Below are 25,974 nucleotides of genomic sequence, written 5' to 3' on the forward strand. Positions count from 1 at the left end.
CATTTTAGCAATATTTAGGACTAATCCTAAAGTGTGGCATGAGGGGCACTGGCAATCAAATTGTGATTTTAGTGTGTCATCTAGGGATCGACCGATATGCATTTTTCAGGGCCGATACCGATTATTACAGATCAAGTAGCCCGATAACCGATATTTTGAACCGATATTTGTCTAGTGTAAAAATTTAAATTAATGTCAAAATTAAGAATAAAAAGGCCTCTGACAAAGACTCTTTAAATTATTTTAACATATCTTTAATTCTAAGAACTATTCATAATAACAACATCATTAATAATAACAACAAACATAAAAAGTAGTGGGAGCATCCAAATAATAGAGGTGACTATTCTGTACGCGTGTGTGAAAAGCAGGTGATTAGCTGCAAATAAAATGCTAAATATAACATACACACACACACACATACAGTATGTATATATATATATATATATATATATATATATATATAATACTGTACTATATATGTATGTGTGTGTGTGTATGCATGTTATATTTAGCATTTTATTTGCAGCTAATCACCTGCTATTGCATGCATAATGTGAACATTATTCATATGAATATACCAAGAAGAATTGCATTAAGATCACATACAAACCATATTGTAATAGTGTTTTTTTTTTTCTTTATTTTTGATGTGTGAAATGTTTGTTTGACTGTTTATCACGACGATACAAACTAGGAAGTATACAGGACAGCGTCATCCAGAAACGTGCAATCAATGTGAGATTATTGACAACTAACGTTATTCGTCAAATGAGAGAGCGCGGCCGCGGAGATAGATAACTAATCAGGGATAGGGAGCTCGCGTCGCGGGCGTCAGAGCTCGCGCTTGATGCCCTTTCAGCTCTTCAAAATTGCATAATGATAATTCTGAATCTGTGACAAATTATTTTGCAATCATGTGACGTGAGAACAATGCAATATTTCTCCAAATATGCGCAATTTTTTGACTAAAAGCCCAAACGGAACGGACACTGATGTTCAGTGAAGCGATGTGAACAACACAAAAACCGCAGCAGATGTGAGTGAATTCATTCGTGTTGATAATCTATTCACAATATAACGTTAAGTTGGCCGAATGGTGAGAGAAGTACGTTTTAGTTTCACTAGCACTGATGTGAAGCTCCGTTAAAGCATATCACTGCAATGACGGACACTGACCGGGAATTCACAGTATAATAACTGAACGGCGCTTGTCATCATAAATCGATTAGGTGTTTTGCAACTTCAGTGTAATGATTTAATGCAACTTCAGGAACGTTTACTGCTTTCTTACCTTCGAGAGATAGATAACTGATGTGTGATGATGATCATTGATCACTGAAGCAGCTCCTGTTAGCAAGTGCTTTCGGTGTGAGAGCGGAACATTTTCCAGCCGCGCCAGCCGTATTGATTGGCCGGACTTGTGACTCCCAACAAATCAGATGGTCGATGGGCGGGGCTTAGTCTAGGACACAGAGCAGTGCGCTCTGACTGAGGTGGCTGGATCAGTGCCAGATCGCGCATTTAAAAAAAAAAAAATGTATCGGCAAATCGGTTTTTAAAATGGCCGATACCGATAACAATAAAAATGCTTAATATCGGCGCCGATAATCGGCCACGCCGATAATCGGTCGACCCCTAGTGTCATCCACTGTCAAGTCAAGTCAAGTTTATTTGTATAGCGCTTTTCACAATACAGATTGTATCAAAGCAGCTTCACAGTATTAAATTAAAATAATACAACAAAGTTTGTTTCAAGAGGAATTTATTGATTGATAAAATTAAATTAAATATCCCCAAAATATCCCCAACTGAGCAAGCCAAAGGCAACAGTGGCAAGGAACCGAAAAACTCCATCAAGTGACCTAATGGTGTCCTAAAACTCCATCAGGTGACCTAATGGAGAAAAAAAACCTTGGGAGAACCCAGGCTCAGTCGGGGGCCAGTTCTCCTCTGGCATTTATGAGCTAGAGGCCGGATTGTAGTTTGAACTGTAGGATTATATGAATGCCTGGCTGAAGAGATGCGACTTTAATCTAGTTTTAAACTGGGAGAGCGAGTCTGAGCAACGGACAGTATCAGGAAGACTATTCCAGAGTTTTGGAGCCAAATGTGAAAATGCTCTCCCTCCTTTGGTGGTTCTGGATATCCTAGGTATGACCAAAAGCCTTGAATTTAGTGATCTTAAAGAGCGCGATGGATTATAGGGCGATAGAAGATCCGTTAAATAGACTGGAGCTAAATAGACTGTCTCTGCTATGCAACTGCAGCTCAATAACATATGTAATCAAAACAATGTTAATATCACCAACTGTCCATTTGGAGAAAAATGAATATTAGCAAAGCATGAACTAATACTGAAAACCCTAGTAAGTTGTTACCCAACCCTTTGTTGTTTTGAGAACAAAAAAACATTGATTAAAGATTCAACCCCTGAAAAATGAATGGTTCCACAAATCTGTAGAGAATGACAGGGAAACAATAGCGAAAACAACTAAATGAAGTGTTATTATCTTGGCCTTCTCAGGTGTGTATATCAGGTGTGTGTCATGTTCATATGGTCACTGTGATCTGCTTTCAGCATCCTCAAATTCAAAAAGAATCCCAATACATCAAGTATCTGTGTTGTGATGATGAGTTGACCATGACTCTGTGGGTGACTGGGATACGTATTGCAAAGGTGAGCAGAAACCAGGCCACACACCAAAAACCAAAATAGATAATGATGATAAATGCAAGAAGACACTAATTTGAAGTTTTTGCAGCAAATTAAATTATAAATTATAGTTTACAATGCAAAAACATACTGTAAATTGTAGCTGTATTGTGTTGGGTCCTATTGTGAGCTGTCTACTTTGTCAAAAAAAAAAAGTTCTTCTACTTTATTAACGGTCTTGTTTTGTCATGATTTTGTCATAGTATGGTAAGCAGTTATATGAAAACTACAAAGCCGCTGTGAGGAAAGCAGCCGGCACTGGAAGCTGGGCTAACCGCACTATCCAGGCCTCCTCCAGTGCATCCACACCCTCCCCTACACCTAAAGGTAGAGATAATGAGCTAAATAGATTGTTATAAAATGTATCATAGATCTTGATATATTAAAGGATTTTGATGACATTTTTGTGCTTATCTTTCAGCCAAAGCTGCGAATGGACACGCTCCTCAGCTTCCAAAGGACACCAAGGTATCTCTAAATCTATCAGTTAGTAATGAAGAACACCATAATATAATACCATAAATAATATAAGTTCATGGACCATACTGAAGTGTGAACTATTATGTTTTCAGACACTTAACTGCATGTTAATTGCAATTAAACAAAATATAGTTTAAATTTATTAACACACTTAAGTACATCATTTTATAACATTTCATAATTACTTCTACTTTCAATGAAATATGAAGTTTACTGCCGAATGTACTGAGAAGCATTTATAGTAAACTAAAATATACATATATTATTTCTATTGAAACTTGACATGTTTTCAATATTTAATTACACATTTGTCATGATGAAGTTGCCAATTGGTAAATTTAAAATATATTAACATTAAATATATTAACAAATAACACACTACAGTTGAAATTATAATCAAATTTGCATGTGCTCTAGTATGTTTGTCAATATCAAAATAAATGTACTGCAAAAGATTACTAAACCATAATTTAAAAAGTATAACTGTTAATTTGTCATGATTGCAAAGTACACTTTTTAAAATTGCACTAAACTCTGTTAAGAAACAGTCATGAAAGTGCAGTGTCTTTAAATACACATATAGTGGCCTTTTATTTAATGAACAATATATTATCTGAAAATATATATTTTTAAATATACTTCAAAGATTTAAAGTATACTTCAAGAGCAGTAAAATTACGCACACTACTTTTCCACAAAGGGTGACGGTTCCTTTAGAGCTGTTTTAATCCTCTTGTAATTTCATCATTTATCTGAAATGCTCCTGAATGCTACTTTTGGTTTGTTTTTGAAGGGTCCTGGCAACCAAACATCTTTCCCACCACCTCCGCCTTCAATGGAAACCCTGCCTCCTCCACCACCCGACCCCATGTTGCCTCCTCCTCCCCCTGCTCCTCCTGCCAGCACAACCAAAGTCAACAAGTTTCCTCCTCCACCTCGATTCCCACAATCATCCTTCCCACCTCCACCCATGGATGACCTGCCTCCACCACCACCTCCTCCAGATGATGCCGAGCTGCCCCCTGACTTTCTTCCTCCACCGCCTCCTAGTTTTGCACCTCACGGGGGAGACTCACTCCCCCCACCACCTCCAGACCCCATTACCTCCCTTCCACCTCCTCCTCCTCCTGGTCCCCAAAACTTTGCATCTGCAGGTGGAGCTCCACCACCACCACCTCCACCACCGCCTCCACCACCAGCTCCTGCACCGGCTGCCAAACCATCCGCCGGCTCCATCAGAAAAATGCCTCCAGCTCCACCAAAGACAACTACACCTCTACAAACAGCGCCCCCAGGTGGCGAACTCATGTCAGAACTGATGACAGCAATGCTGAAAAAGCGCAGTCAACAATGATCTTGAAGACAGATAGAGCTAATTGACATGTTTTTGTAGTTGGACTGAGGAACTGACCGCCAAACAAGTTCTCGGCGTGACATACGGACACACATCTTTAATTATTTTGTTTAATATTCTTGCATTACACCACCAGACTAAAATATGTAAATACTTTGTACTTACGCACCTAATCAGATTATTTGTATTACAAATATGCTACATCATCATTGCTAATGGAATGTCATAATAAATAAGGTCTTGCAAAGTTAACTGTTTAACAGATTTTGACATGCCTAATTGTTAAACAGGAGTAAACGAGATGCATGATGCAAAGATTTTTGCACTTTTGTAGAAATGCAGAAACAGCAATATTACAAAAGACATCCATGTCCATTGTCCATATATAACGTGCATATATGTACATATATAACATCAAACATGGCGCATCCTCCAATCAGATCATCCATTAGGAAGTGTGATTACAATGTCATAAACAATATTTTTGGTTCAAATGATGCTGAAATTTGTGATTTTTTTTTTTCATTCGACCCTGAGTTAGGAAGAACAGCTGACCCTCAGATGCTGAGCCCAGGATGGAGGTTTACTGGCATATCCGGCTCTCTCAGCCTCTTCCTGCTCCATAAATGGCTCCATTAAAGTCTTCTGCAACAGTGTCACCTAGAAATACATCAAACATACTGTCAACAAGCCATAATGGTCTGTCTGAAGATGTTACATTGTATGTATAATTGTCAAGTCTTCATTTCACAGTAATATATTAAAGCAAACACTCTAAGATATATGATAAGCATGATCATGACAGCATATTAGTTTGACATCACATGTAATAATACCTCTGAAAAGTCATTTTTCTCTGCTTTTCTGATAGCAGATTCAGCCATCCAGTTCCTCAACACATACCGTGGGTTTACTCCTGAACAATAGAAAAATTACTAATAACATTAAATACAACATAACACATCGTAAAAAAACACACACTACCGTTTAAACATTTACGGTCAGTAAGGCTTTTTAAAAAAAAGAAATGAATAATATTATTCAGCAAGGATGCACAAAAAGGGCCAATAAAGACATTTATAATATTACAAAAGATTCAAATAAACGCTGTTCTTTTGAACTTTATATTAATCAAAACATGTATCAGGGTTTCCTCAGAAATATTAAGCAGCTCAACTGTTTTCAAATGTTTCTTGAGCAGCAAATCATCATATTAGAATGATTTCTGAAGGATCATGTGACACTGAAGACTGGAGAAATGATCACAGGAATAAATTACATTCAACTGAACAAATATATTAATTACACAAATACTGTATATTCAAATAGAATAATTTATTTTATATTGTAATATCTCATAGTATAATAATATATTATAGTATTACAAAATTACTGTTTTTATTGTATTTTTGATTAAATAAATGCAGCCTTCGTGAGTATAAGAAACTTCTTTCAAAAACAAATCTTACCAATCCTGAACATTTCAGCGGTAGTGTTACTGTAACAATATATAATATATAACACTGCATCATATAACATATACAAAAACACACCTTGCATTCTGTGCTGCCGTTCTTCATCTGAGTCACTCATTATCCTGTAGAAGACGATTAACACATCAAGTGATGTTCATTTTTAATCCTCTAAAGAGTTCGAGTTTACATTATAGCAACATTACCTTGACAGACGCTGTAAATACAGCTGAACCCAGTCTCTGAAATGCTTGTGTGATGAGAGGTCTGAAAGAGCCCACAAAGACTGTCAAGAGAGACACAGTCACAGTTAATGGACTGAAATCATGATTATGGATATTGCGGCTGCTGTGGGAGTGAATGGAGAGGAAACGTACCGGAGCAAAGGATCCCTTCTGAAGCCGGGACAGGGTCACTTCACTCAGCTGTCTGAAAGTCATAGTGAAGTCTGCTCCAGTGTCCTCCATTAGCTCAACACATCACACAACATACAACATTATATGGGTCATTCTCAGGAAATGCTGCCATTTGTGTGATCTACTACTGATTTAACTCCATACTGGACTTAACTATTTCTGACAGTTTGGCCGTTAAATATATAATAAAAAAAATGAATTAATTATAGTACAATCAGAGAAAAAAAACTATCCAGTTAATATTTACCTTTAGAAGAAATGCAATCACATATGAATCCTTTTCTTCATTTCCCAGAAAGCCCAACTTTGCTTTGAACAAGCTCATGAAATCTACAACAGAAACAGTAAAGTGAGACCAGGAACGACTCAGAGAGGAATACAGTGATCTATATTGTCTAATGACAGGCTCACCTTTGATGGTAGATTTGTGGATATTCTCTCAATATTTGCTGAGATCTGAAGTAAATGAATTGACACGAATCACCCTTATTTATTCCAGACCAATACCAACAGAAAATAAAAGGATCTCTTACTGTGAAAGCTGATCTGAGGTCAGCAGTGGTTTCAGAGCTTCTAGAAGTTTCTGTAGATTGAACAGGCCAACATTAGCCTGAGCTCCTATACTGTACCGGCCCTCGTCATCAGACGTGTTGGGGACAAAATCTATACAGAGGAAACAATGCTGTAGCAATAACACACATTTAACAATAAAATTATTATATGTTATTATTATGGCTGTCTGTTTCACTTTATCTTATTAGAATATAATGAAGTAAAATAAAACAAGTAATGGATTAAAAAAATTATGCAATTAATCAAGCCCCTCAACCCATGTATATTATACTGTAAGTATATACAAAATTTATAGTAGATCTAAAGTAGCTTACTATTCATACAATGTTCCACTTTTGCAGTATTGTATATATGTGTGTGTGTGTGTGTGTGTGTGTGTGTGTGTGTGTGTGTGTGTGTGTGTGTTCTCGGATATGGTTTAGGAGGACACAAATGCGTATAATGACAACGTAAACATCTTCACACTTCCTGTGTCCTCATAGGTTTAGGGGTAGGGTTAATATACAGAGTCCCTGTGTGTGTGTGTGTGTGTGTGTGTGTGTGTGTGTGTGTGTGTGTACTCGTCTATCTATCTAACTGGGGACCTTGGTGTCGTTACACACTCACTAACAGGGGACCGTCGAGCCAAGTGGGGACATTTTTCAAGTCCCCTGTTGGTCATGCTTTAAAACATGTTAAAATCAGCCAAAACACGCTCTGGTTAATTTTGTACATTTTTGACCAAGTGGGGACTTACATGTGTGTGTGTGTTTAAGTCCATACTCAGCAGCGCTCCTGTAGGCTGGAGCAGGAACTGCAGTGGCCCATAAACACACGTCGTTCACACTTCTCTATTGTCTGAATGGCTGCTGTCCTAGAGAGGCTCTGAGACTGTAGAGCTGCTGTTTAACTGCTTCAGTAACACTTTATAATAACTGCACGCTATTAATCATTAGTTAAGCATTAGTAAAGAGTTAATTCATTTATAAAGCATTAATATACACTAATAAGCAGTATATAAATGCAGTTATAAATGCTTTATTCCTGTTTTAAAAGCATATCTATAATGTGTTTAATAATTGTATTTTCATACTTTATTAATGATCAATTTATCATTTCTAAATGAAGTATAGCATCATTTACAAAGCAGTTATTTAGGAGTTGTCAGTGGTTCATAAGATCCCTTAGAAAGTGTGAGTAAATGATTAAACTAATTCAATGTACATTCATACATCATACACTTATTATTCAGACATATAGTAATAGTTACTTAGTGTGTTAATAAATGCTTTATTAACATGTATTTCTACTGTAGTTCAGGTAGTTATAAAGCATTTAGTAGAGGTCAGTTCACAATTTTTTGTGAGCTCATCTAAAGTGAGGACTAGTTATGCTAGTTATGTAGGAGATTTAAAGGCTGTTAATATTTCTATGTTCTCTATCATTGTGTTGTGTTGTGTTTGTTTCCTTTTTCTGTTTAGAAGATAACTGAGTCTTTAAATCTCCTTTATAAATGCTTTACTAGGCATAACTAGTCCTCACTTTTGCTCACAAAATAGTGAACTGACCACTACTAAATGCTTTATAACTCCCTGAATCTACTACATTTACTCACACTTTCTAAGTGATCTTATTAATCACTGACAACTCCTAAATAACTGCTTTGTAAATAATGCTATACTTCATTTAGAAATTATAAATTGATAATTAATAAAGTATGAAAATACAATTATTAAACACATTATAGATATCCTTATAAATCAATAATACAGCATTTAAAGCTGTATTTATAAACGGCTTATTAATGTCTGCTTTATGAATTATGATTTAACTGTTTACTAATGCTTAACTAATGATTAATTAAATGCAGTTATTATAAAGGGTTACCATATATATATTATATAATATTTTTCAGAATATAACTTCAAATATGCATTTTTTTATAAAAAATAAAATAAAAAAAACATGCCAAGAGGGGATCTACAACTCAATGTTATAATTATAATGTAATTATTATTATATTATAAAGGTATTAATAATGCGACAGATAGTATTGGCTGCCTATTAATTAAAACATCATTTCTACAAAAAAAAAAAAAAAAAAAAAAAAATCAATAGACATGTCCTTATTTTTCTGTTTCCTTTGTTTCTAGGATGTTGATGTACAGAGATATTCAGTGTTTGAAATATTGCTCAATTTAAATGCAACCAAACATATGTCGGTCGTTACCATCCAACAGTGGACCTTTCTTTAAGATCTAATTCAAAACTTTTGAGTTGACTTGCTGCATCTGGTCATTTTGAAGAAACAAAAATGAAATCATTTTTTTCATAATATAACTTTTTAAAAAATTAAAATTAAAAAAAATAAACATGCCAAGATTGAATCTCAACTCTGAACGATCTCTACCTATACAACAGTGGACTCACAATAGCCTGCAATGGAACTGTGTGTGTGTGTGTGAATAGTTAAGTATGTCTTTATTTTGTAACTATAAGTTATATATATATTTATATATAGGCCTTCATAGATACTTTCTATGCTTGGTTATGCAGTCCCTAACAATTTACTTGCCATTGTTATGTGCCATTGCACTCACACATACATGTCTATATTACTAACAGACCAATGTCACTCTACACTGGCCAAGTGAGGACTCAATGAACGATGTCTATCTATACAAGAGAGGACTTGAACAGTGTGTGTGTGTGTGTGTGTGTGTGTGAACAGTGAAGTGAACTGGCAGTGAAGTCTGTCTTCATTATGTATATATAGTATATTATATATTATGCCTTTTATCAGTCATAATATTTGTTTATTTTATTTAACACTTATTTTCTCTCTTCATAGATACTTTCTATGTTTGGTTATGCAGTCCCTTTAGGGTTTATAGGATTAATCAAACAGAAATAGCTCTTTAAGGTAACGATTTCAAGTCACTATAGTGACCTATATTTAGTATAGCGTAAAGCATACTTTATACAGTGAATAATGATTTTATTCATCAAAATGAACTTCGCGTCCCCAGTTGGATGGTAAAGAACGATACGTGTTTGGCTGCTTTGTACATTTCTTGCCATCACAAACACACTGTAAAGATTTTGGAGGTCAATCTCAAAATGTTATGTCGAAAAACTAAAGTGCAATAAATAATACACGCTTTAGGGTCTGTTTACACGACATCATTTTCAACTGAAAACTGAAAACGTTTTGGCCGTTCATTTCAACGAAAATGCCATTTTGGGGGCCTGACAATGAAAGCTTTTGAAAACGAGTTTTTGTGAGCTCATCTAAAGTGAGGACTAGTTATGCCTTGTAAAGCTTTTATAAAGGAGATTTAAAGGCTGTTAATATTTCTATGTTCTCTATCGTGTTGTGTTTGTTTCCTTTTTCTGTTTAGAATATAAATGAGTCTTTAAATCTCCTTTATAAATTATTTACAAAGCATAACTAGTCCTCACTTTAGATGAGCTCGCAAAATAGTGAACTGACCACTACTAAATGCTTTATAACTGCCTGAATCTACTACATTTACTCACAATTTCTAAGTGATCTTATTAATCACTGTAAACACCTAAATAACTGATTTGTAAATAATGCTATACTTCATTTAGAAATGATAAATTGATTTAATAAAGTATGAAAATGCAATTATTAAACACATTATAGATATGCTTCTAACTCAATAATACAGCGTTTAAAGGTGTATTTATAAACTGCTTACTAATGTCTGCTTTCTGAATTATGATTTATCTGTTTACCAATGCTTAACTAATGATTAATAGGATGCAGTTATTATAAAGGGTTACCATATATATTATATTATATTTCTCAAAATATAACTTCAAATTTGCATTTTTTTTTATTAAAAAAAAAGCATGCCAAGAGGGGATCTGCAACTAAATGTTATAATTATAATGTAATTATTATTATATTAAGATATTAATAATGCGACTGATAGTTTTGGCTGCCTATTAATTAAAACATAATTTCTACTCTTAAAAAAAATCAATAGACATGTCCTTATTTTTCTGTTTCCTTTGTTTCTAGGATGTTGATGTACAGAGAAAGTCAGTGTTTGAAATATTGCTCAATTTAAATGCAACCAAACATATGTCGGTCGTTACCATCCAACAGTGGACCTTTCTTTAAGATCTAATTCAAAACTTTTGAGTTGACTTGCTGCATCTGGTCATTTTGAAGAAACAAAAATTAAATCATTTTTTTCATAATATAACTTTAAAAAAATCAAAATTAAAAAAATTAAAAAAATTAAACATGCCAAGATTGAATCTCAACTCTGAACGATCTCTACCTATACAACAGTGGACTCACAATAGCCTGCAATGGAACTGTGTGTGTGTGTGTGTGTGTGTGTGAACAGTTAAGTATGTCTTTATTTTGTAACTATAAGTTATATATATTTATATATAGGCCTTCATAGATACTTTCTATGCTTGGTTATGCAGTCCCTAACAATTTACTTGCCATTGTTATGTGCCATTGCACTCACACATACATGTCTATATTACTAACAGACCAATGTCGCTCTACACTGGCCAAGTGAGGACTCAATGAACGATGTCTATCTATACAAGTGAGGACTTGAACAGTGTGTGTGTGTGAACAGTGAAGTGAACTGGCAGTGAAGTCTGTCTTCATTATGTATATATAGTATATTATATAGTATATTATATATTATGCCTTTTATCACTCATTTTGAAAACGATGCCTTTACCATCTGCATGTAAACAACATAAACGTGAATTTGTGAAATTGTTACGTCATTCCAACCCGGTCACACTAAATGCGTCTCTATAGCACACATTGTGTTTATTGTGCAATTTATACGTGCATATGATAGGCATGGGTGGGTTTAGGGTAGGTTTAGTAGTGGTGTGTAATATGTAATATGTATTATATGTTTGGTTAGGATTAGTTTTGTAGGATGTGTGTGTATTACACTCAATAAAGTGCGTATTATATGCATGTAAAAAAATATATTTTCGCGTAAAAATTGCACGATAAACACAATGCGTGCCATAGAGATGCATTTTCATGAGATCAGGCAGGTCATGCACAAGTATATAACATGGTCACATGCGTACTTATCATCACGTGTTCACATGTTCATGAGTATTTGAGTTTTTTTTTTTTTTTTTGACAAAGTAAGAAAGGTTTGGGGTGTGCTTTTAGATGGGCCTTTAAATTTTGACAAACAAATATCTTCAGTAACTGGATCTAGTTTCTATCAACTCCGTCTTTTGTCTAAAATTAAACACTTCCTAACTGACAAAACACTAGAGATGGCTGTTCATGCTTTTATTACTTCCCATTTAGACTACAGCAACTCATTGTATTGCGGTATTTCCAAGTCACAAATCGCTCGCCTTCAACTGGTCCAAAATGCTGCAGCAAGATTTATTCACAAAAGTAGTAAATATAATCACATGATGATGATGATACATTTTATTTATATTGCGCTTTTCTGCTTTACATATAGCCTCACATTCAAGCTGGGGGCAAGCTGGGGCCAGTTGTACTGTTAGAGGGGCCAGTTTAGACCTTATTGTTGTCATATCATTTTCTGCACTGCACTATAGGCATTAACAGGCAAAATACCATGATTACCAATCATTCAACAATGTATTTGCATTGCCATTATATTTTTTAAATTTGCATTACATATTCAGAATCAGTCACATTAACTGCATTCTACGATTTTTGTGTTTTTTTTGCAAAAAGATCAGCAAATTCATCTAGATTTAAGGCCTTTGCCCTCCTTGACTCAATACTTAGAACACCTAAATTGCTTAATCTGTCATCTGACATTGTGGACCTGAGATAGGTTTTCACCAGCTTTAGTGCATACAATATAATATACAATTAAATTATGCTTATTTTAAATGTATTGTGCAGGCTAGGTATAAAAAATATAGGAAAAACCATGATAATATGAAACGCTTCAAAACAGAGCGCACAAAGCGCGTATGCGCATCGCGGGTGCAGAATGATGTGCTCAAAGCAACATGGAGTCACAGTGTTCAGCGCTGCACAAGTGCGCATTTAAAAGTTCACGGCACAAAGCGAAGAAATTTCGAGCGCACAAATCCTAGTGTAGCCTATATCTGTCCAACAGTTTATTGATCATTTGTTTCTTCACATAGTGAAGTTTTAAATTCCAGTTATTGTGCGTTTGATGCCGATTCATAGTCCTTGTGGTGTGAACAGGCACACGGTAGCGAGTCGTTTTAAAACAGCAACAAACATAAAATACAAATACACAAAATAAAGTCATTTTATGCAAATCCACAGCCTTTTATCTACAGATCAAGCATTATAATGTGTATATATCATATTGGAGAGAGTTTTACCGTGCATATATATAACATAATATAAATTAACATTACAAAAGTTAATGATAGTACATTTCAAATACCTAAAAATTGACAATTAAGTGATTTTGTTCGAGTCAAAAATATTACTTAACATTAATGAACCAACGGTACACATTTTTTACTTTAGCAATCTTATGGGTTGTGGTCTCTCAGACATTGGCAGTAATAAAAATACAATAAAAACATAGTTTCCCTTTGGACTTAAATTACATATCTTTGTGGTATACGGTAGAAATATTGCACATTTCAGTCTAGCTTAGGTTTTTAAAATAAATAACACAGTCTTGGAAATAATATGTAAGCATGTGCAAATAAGCCTGTATAGTAAATCAAGTTCTGTTGGTCTTTGTGTTTAAGTGAGAAATTAATTCATTTAAATTGAAAGATCTCAATGTTTATAAGATCTTTCAATTATGTTTAACAGTTTTGAGCGTATAAAAGAGTGTATAAAAATGGGCTCTGAGTTTTGGCAGTGGTTGTGTCTAAGTGAAATATGTAGTTTGGAAGATGTAGTCACTGAATGCATTAATACAACATTGAATGACACAGACATTTGCAACACTTCTACAGTAATACCGTAGTAAAATATTTTCAGAATCTAAAAAATTAAATACTATCAAAACAATTAGATGTAGCTGAACACATACAGGTATTAATCTTTCAGTTTCATCACCATCTATAAAAAGGGGAAACTTGGGGGAAATGTGTACTGTACTGTAAACAATGACCATGTGACATAAAATGCTGTGAATTCTGAACAACAGAAAACAGCAGAAATATGTTAGAATTCTACCCGTTATTTGTGTGTTTTTTTATTTAACGTGTGTTTTTGGGGGGTAAAACCTTTTCTAGTGTTCTGGAAGAATGAGTTGATCTGAGAATGAAGTTTCAGTGCATTTTGAATGTGAAATGAACTGCTGTCAAGCTGTAAGTTGGTTTGGAGAAGATATCATGGTCTTTTAACCTGATATCATTTAAGACATCATTTAAGACTGTGGTATAAATGATTGAATGATTTAACCATAACTCATTACTATCCTTGATATTCTAAAATAGGTATTTTTCATGTGTATGTAGACTAGGGTGTGTGATATTGAGTTGTTGCACTTCCCCCCCACACGCAATTTACATATCAATGCAGGAAGGCCTTAAAGGCCAGTGTTTTTCTTAGGTGAGAAAACTGGCCAACAACCAGTAACCAACTTACAGCTTGACAGCAGTTCATTTCACATTCAAAATGCACTGAAACTTCATGTCTCAGATCAACTCATTCTTCCAGAACATTAGAAAAGGTTTCACCCATACACTAAGTGATACACTTTGTCACACATAAAACAAAAAAACACAAACAACAGGAGCATTACACAATGTTTTCTTTTGTAAAATGCTTTCATAAAACAAGAATGACACTATCTACTGTTTATAATTCACTGCAGTTGATGTTACATAATCCTTTTTGATTACAGCCCAGTTATCATCTATGATAATATTGAGCAGGTGGATACCTATAAGTATCTAGGTGTGGTCATTGATCGTTCATTTACTTGGAAAGCCAACATTGATTATCTTTGTTCAAAATTCCGGCAACGATTGTATTTTTTTAAGAAGACTTAGGCTGTTCGGTGTAAATCAGAGAATTATGCAATTATTTCATTATGCCGTTTTAGGTAGTCTTTTAAATTATAGGATGCAAACTTCATATGGCAATCTTTCGGTCCAATTAAAATCACAGCTTGCATGTCTTGTGAAAACTGCAATGTAAGTTATGGGTGTAAGAGAGTACTCATCACTTCAATCAATTTACGAATCGTGGATTTTAAAAAAAATGCACAGACAATAGTGAGTGATTCAAGCCATGTTTTATTTCCAATGTATCAGCTTCCGCCATCATGGAGACGGTATAGAGTCCCACTGAGTAAGAGGAACCGTTAGAGTATCTATTAATATGTTAAATAGCAAGATGTAGTTATACATATATGTAGTTTTAAACTCTTTTTGGTTTGTGTGTGTATGTATATGTTGTGTACTAATGCAGCTTTGAGTCCAAGACAAATTTCCTGAAAAAGGACAATAAAGTAGAGTATACTAACAAACTAACTTTTTAACATTACTGTACTAAAATATTCCTAAGTTTCCCCTTTTGTATAGATGGTGATGAAAATGAAAGACTAACACTTACATCTAATTATTTTGATATTATTATATTTTAGAATCAGAATATCTATTTCAATGTGATATTACTGAAATTAATTTTTAACAGTTTAACAGTACTATTATTATTAACAGTTTTAAAAAGAGTATGTAAACGTGCAAATTAGCCTGTATAGAACATAAAGTTCTGTTGGTGTTTGTGTTTAAGAATAATTAATGTAAATGGAACAAAATGCATTCAATGACATCTTTCAAAGCAGTGATCCACAGTTTAGCTCAAGACGGAAGGTGTGATCACTGTGTGAAGAGAGTTTTGAAAAAGTGACTTTAGAATTGGGAAACTTACATTTTATTTGTGTTTGGAATAATCATTAATTTAGTTTCATTGTAAACATAGTGCTAAACAAGTAAACAAGATTTTATATTTAAATATTATATTATAATATATAATACTGATTTCAGAATTGTGCAAGGTGTATTTTCCGGAATCTCTGTGTGAACGGAGCTTATGTGAGCCAAACTGTGGATCATTTATTATTGCTTTGGCAAAAAAAAAAATTATTTCTAACTTAACACAAACACCAACAGACATTTATGTTCTATACAGGCCAATTTGCAGATGTTTACATTCTCTAATCAAAACTGATGTTCAAAACCTAATATTTAAATTCTGAATCTAAAAAAAAACAAAAACAAAAAAATATATATTTAACTAAACACCTATACAAGTGTTAATCTCAGTTTCATATTTTTGTACAGTATTGTAAACGTGGATAATGTAACATTAACTGCAGTGAACAGTAGATAGTGTAATTCTTGTTTTATTAATTTTTTAAATACATTTTTACAAAAGAAAACTTTACAAAATAAATTTGGCAGGGTAAATCCCAGCGTTTTCTCTAGTTTATTCTAGTGTATTTGAGAAGTTGCACAGATATTGGTAACACTACTCTGGGGGTTGTTGGCCAGTTTTCTCACCTAAGAAAAACACTGGCCTTTAAGGCCTTCCTGCATTGATATGTAAATTGCGTGTGGGGGGGAAGTGCAACAACTCAATATCACACACCCTAGTCTACATACACATGAAAAATACCTATTTTAGAATATCAAGGATAGTAATGAGTTATGGTTAAATCATTCAATCATTTATACCACAGTCTTAAATGATGTCTTAAATGATATCAGGTTAAAAGACCATGATATCTTCTCCAAACCAACTTACAGCTTGACAGCAGTTCATTTCACATTCAAAATGCACTGAAACTTCATTCTCAGATCAACTCATTCTTCCAGAACACTAGAAAAGGTTTTACCCCCCAAAAACACACGTTAAATAAAAAAACACACAAATAACGGGTAGAATTCTAACATATTTCTGCTGTTTTCTGTTGTTCAGAATTCACAGCATTTTATGTCACATGGTCATTGTTTACAGTACAGTACACATTTCCCCCAAGTTTCCCCTTTTTATAGATGGTGATGAAACTGAAAGATTAATACCTGTATGTGTTCAGCTACATCTAATTGTTTTGATAGTATTTAATTTTTTAGATTCTGAAAATATTTTACTACGGTATTACTGTAGAAGTGTTGCAAATGTCTGTGTCATTCAATGTTGTATTAATGCATTCAGTGACTACATCTTCCAAACTACATATTTCACTTAGACACAACCACTGCCAAAACTCAGAGCCCATTTTTATACACTCTTTTATACGCTCAAAACTGTTAAACATAATTGAAAGATCTTATAAACATTGAGATCTTTCAATTTAAATGAATTAATTTCTCACTTAAACACAAAGACCAACAGAACTTGATTTACTATACAGGCTTATTTGCACATGCTTACATATTATTTCCAAGACTGTGTTATTTATTTTAAAAACCTAAGCTAGACTGAAATGTGCAATATTTCTACCGTATACCACAAAGATATGTAATTTAAGTCCAAAGGGAAACTATGTTTTTATTGTATTTTTATTACTGCCAATGTCTGAGAGACCACAACCCATAAGATTGCTAAAGTAAAAAATGTGTACCGTTGGTTCATTAATGTTAAGTAATATTTTTGACTCGAACAAAATCACTTAATTGTCAATTTTTAGGTATTTGAAATGTACTATCATTAACTTTTGTAATGTTAATTTATATTATGTTATATATATGCACGGTAAAACTCTCTCCAATATGATATATACACATTATAATGCTTGATCTGTAGATAAAAGGCTGTGGATTTGCATAAAATGACTTTATTTTGTGTATTTGTATTTTATGTTTGTTGCTGTTTTAAAACGACTCGCTACCGTGTGCCTGTTCACACCACAAGGACTATGAATCGGCATCAAACGCACAATAACTGGAATTTAAAACTTCACTATGTGAAGAAACAAATGATCAATAAACTGTTGGACAGATATAGGCTACACTAGGATTTGTGCGCTCGAAATTTCTTCGCTTTGTGCCGTGAACTTTTAAATGCGCACTTGTGCAGCGCTGAACACTGTGACTCCATGTTGCTTTGAGCACATCATTCTGCACCCGCGATGCGCATACGCGCTTTGTGCGCTCTGTTTTGAAGCGTTTCATATTATCATGGTTTTTCCTATATTTTTTATACCTAGCCTGCACAATACATTTAAAATAAGCATAATTTAATTGTATATTATATTGTATGCACTAAAGCTGGTGAAAACCTATCTCAGGTCCACAATGTCAGATGACAGATTAAGCAATTTAGGTGTTCTAAGTATTGAGTCAAGGAGGGCAAAGGCCTTAAATCTAGATGAATTTGCTGATCTTTTTGCAAAAAAAACACAAAAATCGTAGAATGCAGTTAATGTGACTGATTCTGAATATGTAATGCAAATTTAAAAAATATAATGGCAATGCAAATACATTGTTGAATGATTGGTAATCATGGTATTTTGCCTGTTAATGCCTATAGTGCAGTGCAGAAAATGATATGACAACAATAAGGTCTAAACTGGCCCCTCTAACAGTACAACTGGCCCCAGCTTGCCCCCAGCTTGAATGTGAGGCTATATGTAAAGCAGAAAAGCGCAATATAAATAAAATGTATCATCATCATCATGTGATTATATTTACTACTTTTGTGAATAAATCTTGCTGCAGCATTTTGGACCAGTTGAAGGCGAGCGATTTGTGACTTGGAAATACCGCAATACAATGAGTTGCTGTAGTCTAAATGGGAAGTAATAAAAGCATGAACAGCCATCTCTAGTGTTTTGTCAGTTAGGAAGTGTTTAATTTTAGACAAAAGACGGAGTTGATAGAAACTAGATCCAGTTACTGAAGATATTTGTTTGTCAAATTTTAAAGGCCCATCTAAAAGCACACCCCAAACCTTTCTTACTTTGTCAAAAAAAAAAAAAAAAAAAAAAAAAAACTCAAATACTCATGAACATGTGAACACGTGATGATAAGTACGCATGTGACCATGTTATATACTTGTGCATGACCTGCCTGATCTCATGAAAATGCATCTCTATGGCACGCATTGTGTTTATCGTGCAATTTTTACGCGAAAATATATTTTTTTACTTGCATATAATACGCACTTTATTGAGTGTAATACACACACATCCTACAAAACTAATCCTAACCAAACATATAATACATATTACATATTACACACCACTACTAAACCTACCCTAAACCCACCCATGCCTATCATATGCACGTATAAATTGCACAATAAACACAATGTGTGCTATAGAGACGCATTTAGTGTGACCGGGTTGGAATGACGTAACAATTTCACAAATTCACGTTTATGTTGTTTACATGCAGATGGTAAAGGCATCGTTTTCAAAATGAGTGATAAAAGGCATAATATATAATATACTATATAATATACTATATATACATAATGAAGACAGACTTCACTGCCAGTTCACTTCACTGTTCACACACACACACACACACACACTGTTCAAGTCCTCTCTTGTATAGATAGACATCGTTCATTGAGTCCTCACTTGGCCAGTGTAGAGCGACATTGGTCTGTTAGTAATATAGACATGTATGTGTGAGTGCAATGGCACATAACAATGGCAAGTAAATTGTTAGGGACTGCATAACCAAGCATAGAAAGTATCTATGAAGGCCTATATATAATATATATAACTTATAGTTACAAAATAAAGACATACTTAACTGTTCACACACACACACACACACAGTTCCATTGCAGGCTATTGTGAGTCCACTGTTGTATAGGTAGAGATCATTCAGAGTTGAGATTCAATCTTGGCATGTTTAATTTTTTTAATTTTGATTTTTTTAAAGTTATATTATGAAAAAAATGATTTCATTTTTGTTTCTTCAAAATGACCAGATGCAGCAAGTCAACTCAAAAGTTTTGAATTAGATCTTAAAGAAAGGTCCACTGTTGGATGGTAACGAACGACATATGTTTGGTTGCATTTAAATTGAGCAATATTTCAAACACTGACTTTCTCTGTACATCAACATCCTAGAAACAAAGGAAACAGAAAAATAAGGACATGTCTATTGATTTTTTTTAAGAGTAGAAATTATGTTTTAATTAATAGGCAGCCAATACTATCAGTCGCATTATTAATATCTTAATATAATAATAATTACATTATAATTATAACATTTAGTTGCAGATCCCCTCTTGGCATGCTTTTTTTTTTATAAAAAAAAATGCAAATTTGAAGTTATATTTTGAGAAATATAATATAATATATATGGTAACCCTTTATAAAAACTGCATCCTATTAATCATTAGTTAAGCATTGGTAAACAGATAAATCATAATTCATAAAGCAGACATTAGTAAGCAGTTTATAAATACACCTTTAAACGCTGTATTATTGAGTTAGAAGCATATCTATAATGTGTTTAATAATTGCTTTTTCATACTTTATTAAATCAATTTATCATTTCTAAATGAAGTATAGCATTATTTACAAATCAGTTATTTAGGTGTTTACAGTGATTAATAAGATCACTTAGAAAGTGTGAGTAAATGTAGTAGATTCAGGCAGTTATAAAGCATTTAGTAGTGGTCAGTTCACTATTTTGCGAGCTCATCTAAAGTGAGGACTAGTTATGCTTTGTAAATAATTTATAAAGGAGATTTAAAGACTAATTTATATTCTAAACAGAAAAAGGAAACAAACACAACACGATAGAGAACATAGAAATATTAACAGCCTTTAAATCTCCTTTATAAATGCTTTACAAGGCATAACTAGTCCTCACTTTAGATGAGCTCACAAAAACTCGTTTTCAAAAGCTTTCATTGTCAGGCCCCCAAAATGGCATTTTCGTTGAAATGAACGGCCAAAACGTTTTCAGTTTTCAGTTGAAAATGATGTCGTGTAAACAGACCCTAAAGCGTGTATTATTTATTGCACTTTAGTTTTTCGACATAACATTTTGAGATTGACCTCCAAAATCTTTACAGTGTGTTTGTGATGGCAAGAAATGTACAAAGCAGCCAAACACGTATCGTTCTTTACCATCCAACTGGGGACGCGAAGTTCATTTTGATGAATAAAATCATTATTCACTGTATAAAGTATGCTTTACACTATACTAAATATAGGTCACTATAGTGACCTGAAATCGTTACCTTAAAGAGCTATTTCTGTTTGATTAATCCTATAAACCCTAAAGGGACTGCATAACCAAACATAGAAAGTATCTATGAAGAGAGAAAATAAGTGTTAAATAAAATAAACAAATATTATGACTGATAAAAGGCATAATATATAATATACTATATATACATAATGAAGACAGACTTCACTGCCAGTTCACTTCACTGTTCACACACACACACACACACACACACTGTTCAAGTCCTCACTTGTATAGATAGACATCGTTCATTGAGTCCTCACTTGGCCAGTGTAGAGTGACATTGGTCTGTTAGTAATATAGACATGTATGTGTGAGTGCAATGGCACATAACAATGGCAAGTAAATTGTTAGGGACTGCATAACCAAGCATAGAAAGTATCTATGAAGGCCTATATGTAAATATATATAACTTATAGTTACAAAATAAAGACATACTTAACTATTCACACACACACACACAGTTCCATTGCAGGCTATTGTGAGTCCACTGTTGTATAGGTAGAGATCGTTCAGAGTTGAGATTCAATCTTGGCATGTTTTTTTTTTTTAATTTTTTTTTTTTTTTTTTTTTTAAAGTTATATTATGAAAAAAATGATTTCATTTTTGTTTCTTCAAAATGACCAGATGCAGCAAGTCAACTCAAAAGTTTTGAATTAGATCTTAAAGAAAGGTCCACTGTTGGATGGTAACGACCGACATATGTTTGGTTGCATTTAAATTGAGCAATATTTCAAACACTGACTTTCTCTGTACATCAACATCCTAGAAACAAAGGAAACAGAAAAATGTCTATTGATTTTATTAGAGTAGAAATTATGTTTTAATTAATAGGCCACAACAGAGAATGAATTTCTTAAAGCAATAACTTTGCTGTAATGTCCACAACATAAAGCTTCTGATGTTTTATAGTGCTTTCATTGAAAGTGTTATGATATTCTGTATTATTTGTTGGTATGGAACTGCTACTGAGGTACAGAAGAAATTATTAAGAAAAGTAGTAACAAGTAAATTGTTAGGGACTGCATAACCAAGCATAGAAAGTATCTATGAAGAGAGAGCGTTAAATAAGAAAAATAATATTATGAATGATAAGAGGATATTCTCGCCTCTGCTTTTGAACTGTTGCCGTCGGGCCGTCTGTATTTTTTACCCCGTTGTAGATTTAAATGGTCTTTCCTAAAACAAATCGTATTTAAATTTTTTTGATAACTGATAGGTTATATATATATATATATATATATATATATATATATAGAGAGAGAGAGAGAGAGAGAGAGAGAGAGAGAGAGAGAGAGAGAGAGTTACATAATGAAGGCAGACTTCACTGCCAGTTCACTTCACTGTTCACACACACACAGCTCCATTGTAGGCTATCAAGTCCCCACTAGTATAGATAGAGATCGTTCAGAGTTTCAGGTCCCCACTTGGCATGTTTTTTTTTTAATAAAAAAATGCATATTTGAAGTTATATTATGAAAAAAGAGCTTAAAAGAAAATTTTGTATGTCATTTTTGTTCCTTCAAAATGACCAGAAACACTAGTCCCCTCTTGGCCAGTGTAGAGCGATAGTCCCCTGTTAGTAATATAGACGTGTATGTGTGTGTGTGTGTGTGTGTGTGTGTGTGTGTGTGTGTGTGTGTGTGTGTGTGTGTGTGTGTGTGTGTGTGTGTGTGTGTGTGTGTGTGTGTGTGTGTGTGTGTGTGTGTGTGTGTGTGTGATGTCAAAATGACAAAAAGCTTAAAAACTAAACGTATAGGAAGATGATTGCTAATATTATGAAAGTTTAAGTTAGACAAAGAAACATACTTGGGTCATATGATTCCATAAATCCAAATGGGCCATAATCAAAAGTGATAGAAAGCAGACTGAAGTTATCTGTGTTACAGACTCCTGTGTGAAGATGCAGATCATGATGTTGTGCATTTTGCGTATTAAGCTTGATCTATAATGATAAATCTATGTGATAACTAAACAAGTAAAGCAGAGTGAACTAACCATGAGCAAAACCAACCGACATCCAGTGGGCGATTAAATGTGCCGTTTCATTCAGCACTCGAGAGAAAAACACCTTCACACAACATGAAAACCATTCAAATATAGTGAGACTGATCAGACAATATAAAATAATCTTGTATTACAGCTAAACAGCAGAGAGACACAGATACTCACCACATACTTGTCAGGGTCATTTGTTGCTATAGATTTAAAATGCTCTTTAATTACAAAGTCCAACAATGTCCTGAAAATAAAAAATTAAAAGAAATTAAAAAGCAAATAAGAGTGAGAAAAAAAATATTATCTCCCAAGTAAAAGTTAATATACCGTAGGACATCTAACTCTCCAGTTCTAGTTAATATCTCCAGTGAACCGATACGAAACCAGGACTTGGCCAGACGCAGAACAACCGCTCCTGATAGATACAGAGAACAATCACATAAAGCTGAGGAGGATAAAGAACTTAGTTACTCGATTTTTCCAAATCTGATCGTATTTTACCTCTTTCTTTTATGACACTGCCATTATAAAACGGATCCCTCCAAACAGGTTCCTCACTCACAACCAGACTGACAAACAATAAAGGCAAAAAAATGGAAAAAGTATAAATAAAAATAAAAATAAAAATAAAAATAATATTCAACACCAAACATTTGAATATGATAAATCCATATATTACTCTTCTTGTGCATGTCCATTCATATATATTGTGAATATATATGTGTGTGTGTGTGTGTGTGTGTGTGTGTGTGTGTGTGTGTGTGTGTGTGTGTGTGTGTGTGTGTGTGTGTGTGTGTGTGTGTGTGTGTGTGTGTGTGTGTGTGTGTGTGTACCTGAGGGCTTCACTGCACAGGAACTCCCTCACAGAGGAGCGAATCACAGCCCGTCCATCACCAGACCTGCACACAAAACATCATGTACAGTAAACAGCATAACCATTACACTCCTGCCAGACAGAGAATCACACACTATGAGTCATAATGTAAGATCATTTACAACTAAATATATCTCAGAATTACTTAAAAAGCATATCAAAAATATTGAGCAGCAGAAACTGATATTCACCTTGAGTACGGTGTCTTTCCTGAGCCTTTCAACTGGACTTCCCATCTTTCACCTTTTCTGGATAAAAGAGAGATTGTATACCGCTCTAACGGTTAACACTTGTCAGTTCTAAACTGAGAGATGTCATTGTTCAGACGCATGTTTAAGCATTAAGTGAGAATTAGATTTTAAAAATGCCAGAATCATCTATTTGCTGAAAAACCAGTAAGTATAGATCAAACTTTCCATTCTTTAATCTTAAACAACATTATGGGAAAGTTGACATGCATTACAACAGAAAAGTCACATCTGACAATAACAACTGATGATTTGTGTTGAACGCTGATGGAAAAGGATGATTTTACCTGTTTGTGTATTCACCCAACAAATGTGCTCTTCCATCCCCCAGCTGTCCGGCCCAATAACCAAACTATAATAATAATAACACATGGTTGACATGTTTGCTCTGGTTGTCTTACGCCATCGCTGTCGGGTTTGAAGTGACGGTCAGTTTTACCTGATGGCCCCCGTATCTGTGTGCCAGTGGAACAGAGCCAGGAAACAGTTTCCCACCACTGACACAACGGACAAACTCTTCATTCTGAATCACAGACTCATTCAGATCCAAAATATTCCTCAACACATCCTGAAATACACAAAAGAGCCTGAATATATGCAGAAACAACATTTACACAAAAGTACTGTGGTGGTACCATGGTCCAGTTTTGTTTTAAAGCAGTTTTCTCAGACTGTGATCCTCAGACCACTGGTGGTTCTGTAAAGAGTCCAAGTGGCCCACGAGTTCATTAGCTGATTAAAAGCTTTATGACTGAATCAATTAATACAAGTATAACTGACAAAAACAAACAAAAAACACTAAATTAACTAAATTAATTAACTCAATGCAATAAATGAACTGTTTGTGACTAAATAAATGTATGATAAAGTGTTTCTATTGGTATGTAAGTGTTGGGTCCAATTTTTAAGCTAGCATTATATAATATCTATATATATAATAGAGTATAATAGCTAAAAATAATTTGCCCACAACCTAAAGTAGACATTTATTTGAGGAGTTGGGTGGTTCAATTATTATTTTTTTTAAGTGATCTGCTTCACCCTTGTAAAAAATAAGTGTTAAAAATAAAAATGGAAAACTATGTTTCTTTTAAAAAACAGTTATTGCAGATAATACAAAATAAATGAATGAAATAAAAAGCCACTTAACGAGTATACTTTCATGACCGTTTCTTACAAACTATAATAAATGTTCATTTAATTTCAGTTAACATGATGCAATTAAGTGTCCGAAACATTATATTCAGTTTGCACCAAAGTATATTCTTTTAAAGTAGCCTATATTATTTTCATAATTTCTCTTTTTAAAAGTATGATGAAGTGTACTTCTTTGTAACAACAGCCTGAATAAGTTCAAAATTATGCTGACGACGACAATGTTATTGGTGGTGATGATGATGATTAATTTATTACTATTTTAAAATGTGGACAAGAAAAATGATAAAGAATGGGTGGGTGTGACCAAACTTTTGACTGGTGGTTAGATGGCACTAGCTCTATTGTATTTTTCTGTTTCATAAATTACATATACACAGTTACTGCAACAATATCCCCAGGTTTGACTGCAGTGAAGCACAAGTTCTCTGTAAATGATGATGAGTGGATGGGTTTATTGACCTGTGACACAGCAGCCAGTGTCAGGGGCTCTTTCAGAGGAGAGGGCTGAGACTCTGAAA

General features: G+C 33.9%; 1 protein-coding gene and 1 pseudogene across 2 annotated transcripts; one reads left to right on the forward strand and one right to left on the reverse strand.

Annotated features, from left to right (window-relative positions):
* Nucleotides 1-2,256: 2,256 nt before the first annotated feature.
* On the forward strand, nt 2,257-5,044 carry LOC309510180 (uncharacterized protein). Its single transcript, XM_082191235.1, has 3 exons — nt 2,257-3,043; nt 3,138-3,184; nt 3,990-5,044. The coding sequence occupies exon 3, from the start codon at nt 4,032-4,034 to the stop codon at nt 4,548-4,550; it is 519 nt and encodes a 172-aa protein (XP_082047361.1). The 5' UTR covers nt 2,257-3,043; nt 3,138-3,184; nt 3,990-4,031; the 3' UTR covers nt 4,551-5,044.
* LOC309510186 (protein adenylyltransferase SelO-like) lies at nt 4,647-25,206 on the reverse strand (annotated as a pseudogene). Its single transcript, XR_014211780.1, has 17 exons — nt 24,738-25,206; nt 24,586-24,650; nt 24,242-24,298; nt 24,010-24,075; nt 23,678-23,745; nt 23,504-23,591; nt 23,351-23,420; nt 23,177-23,249; nt 22,988-23,071; nt 6,972-7,101; nt 6,850-6,894; nt 6,686-6,768; nt 6,400-6,492; nt 6,229-6,308; nt 6,104-6,147; nt 5,387-5,466; nt 4,647-5,210 (listed from the first exon to the last, which is right to left on the reverse strand). The product of XR_014211780.1 is annotated as a protein adenylyltransferase SelO-like (transcript).
* Nucleotides 25,207-25,974: the final 768 nt, after the last annotated feature.

The sequence above is a fragment of the Leuciscus leuciscus genome, assembly GCF_965113295.1.
Source record: "Leuciscus leuciscus genome assembly, contig: SUPER_11_unloc_4, whole genome shotgun sequence".
NCBI lineage: Eukaryota > Metazoa > Chordata > Actinopteri > Cypriniformes > Leuciscidae > Leuciscus > Leuciscus leuciscus.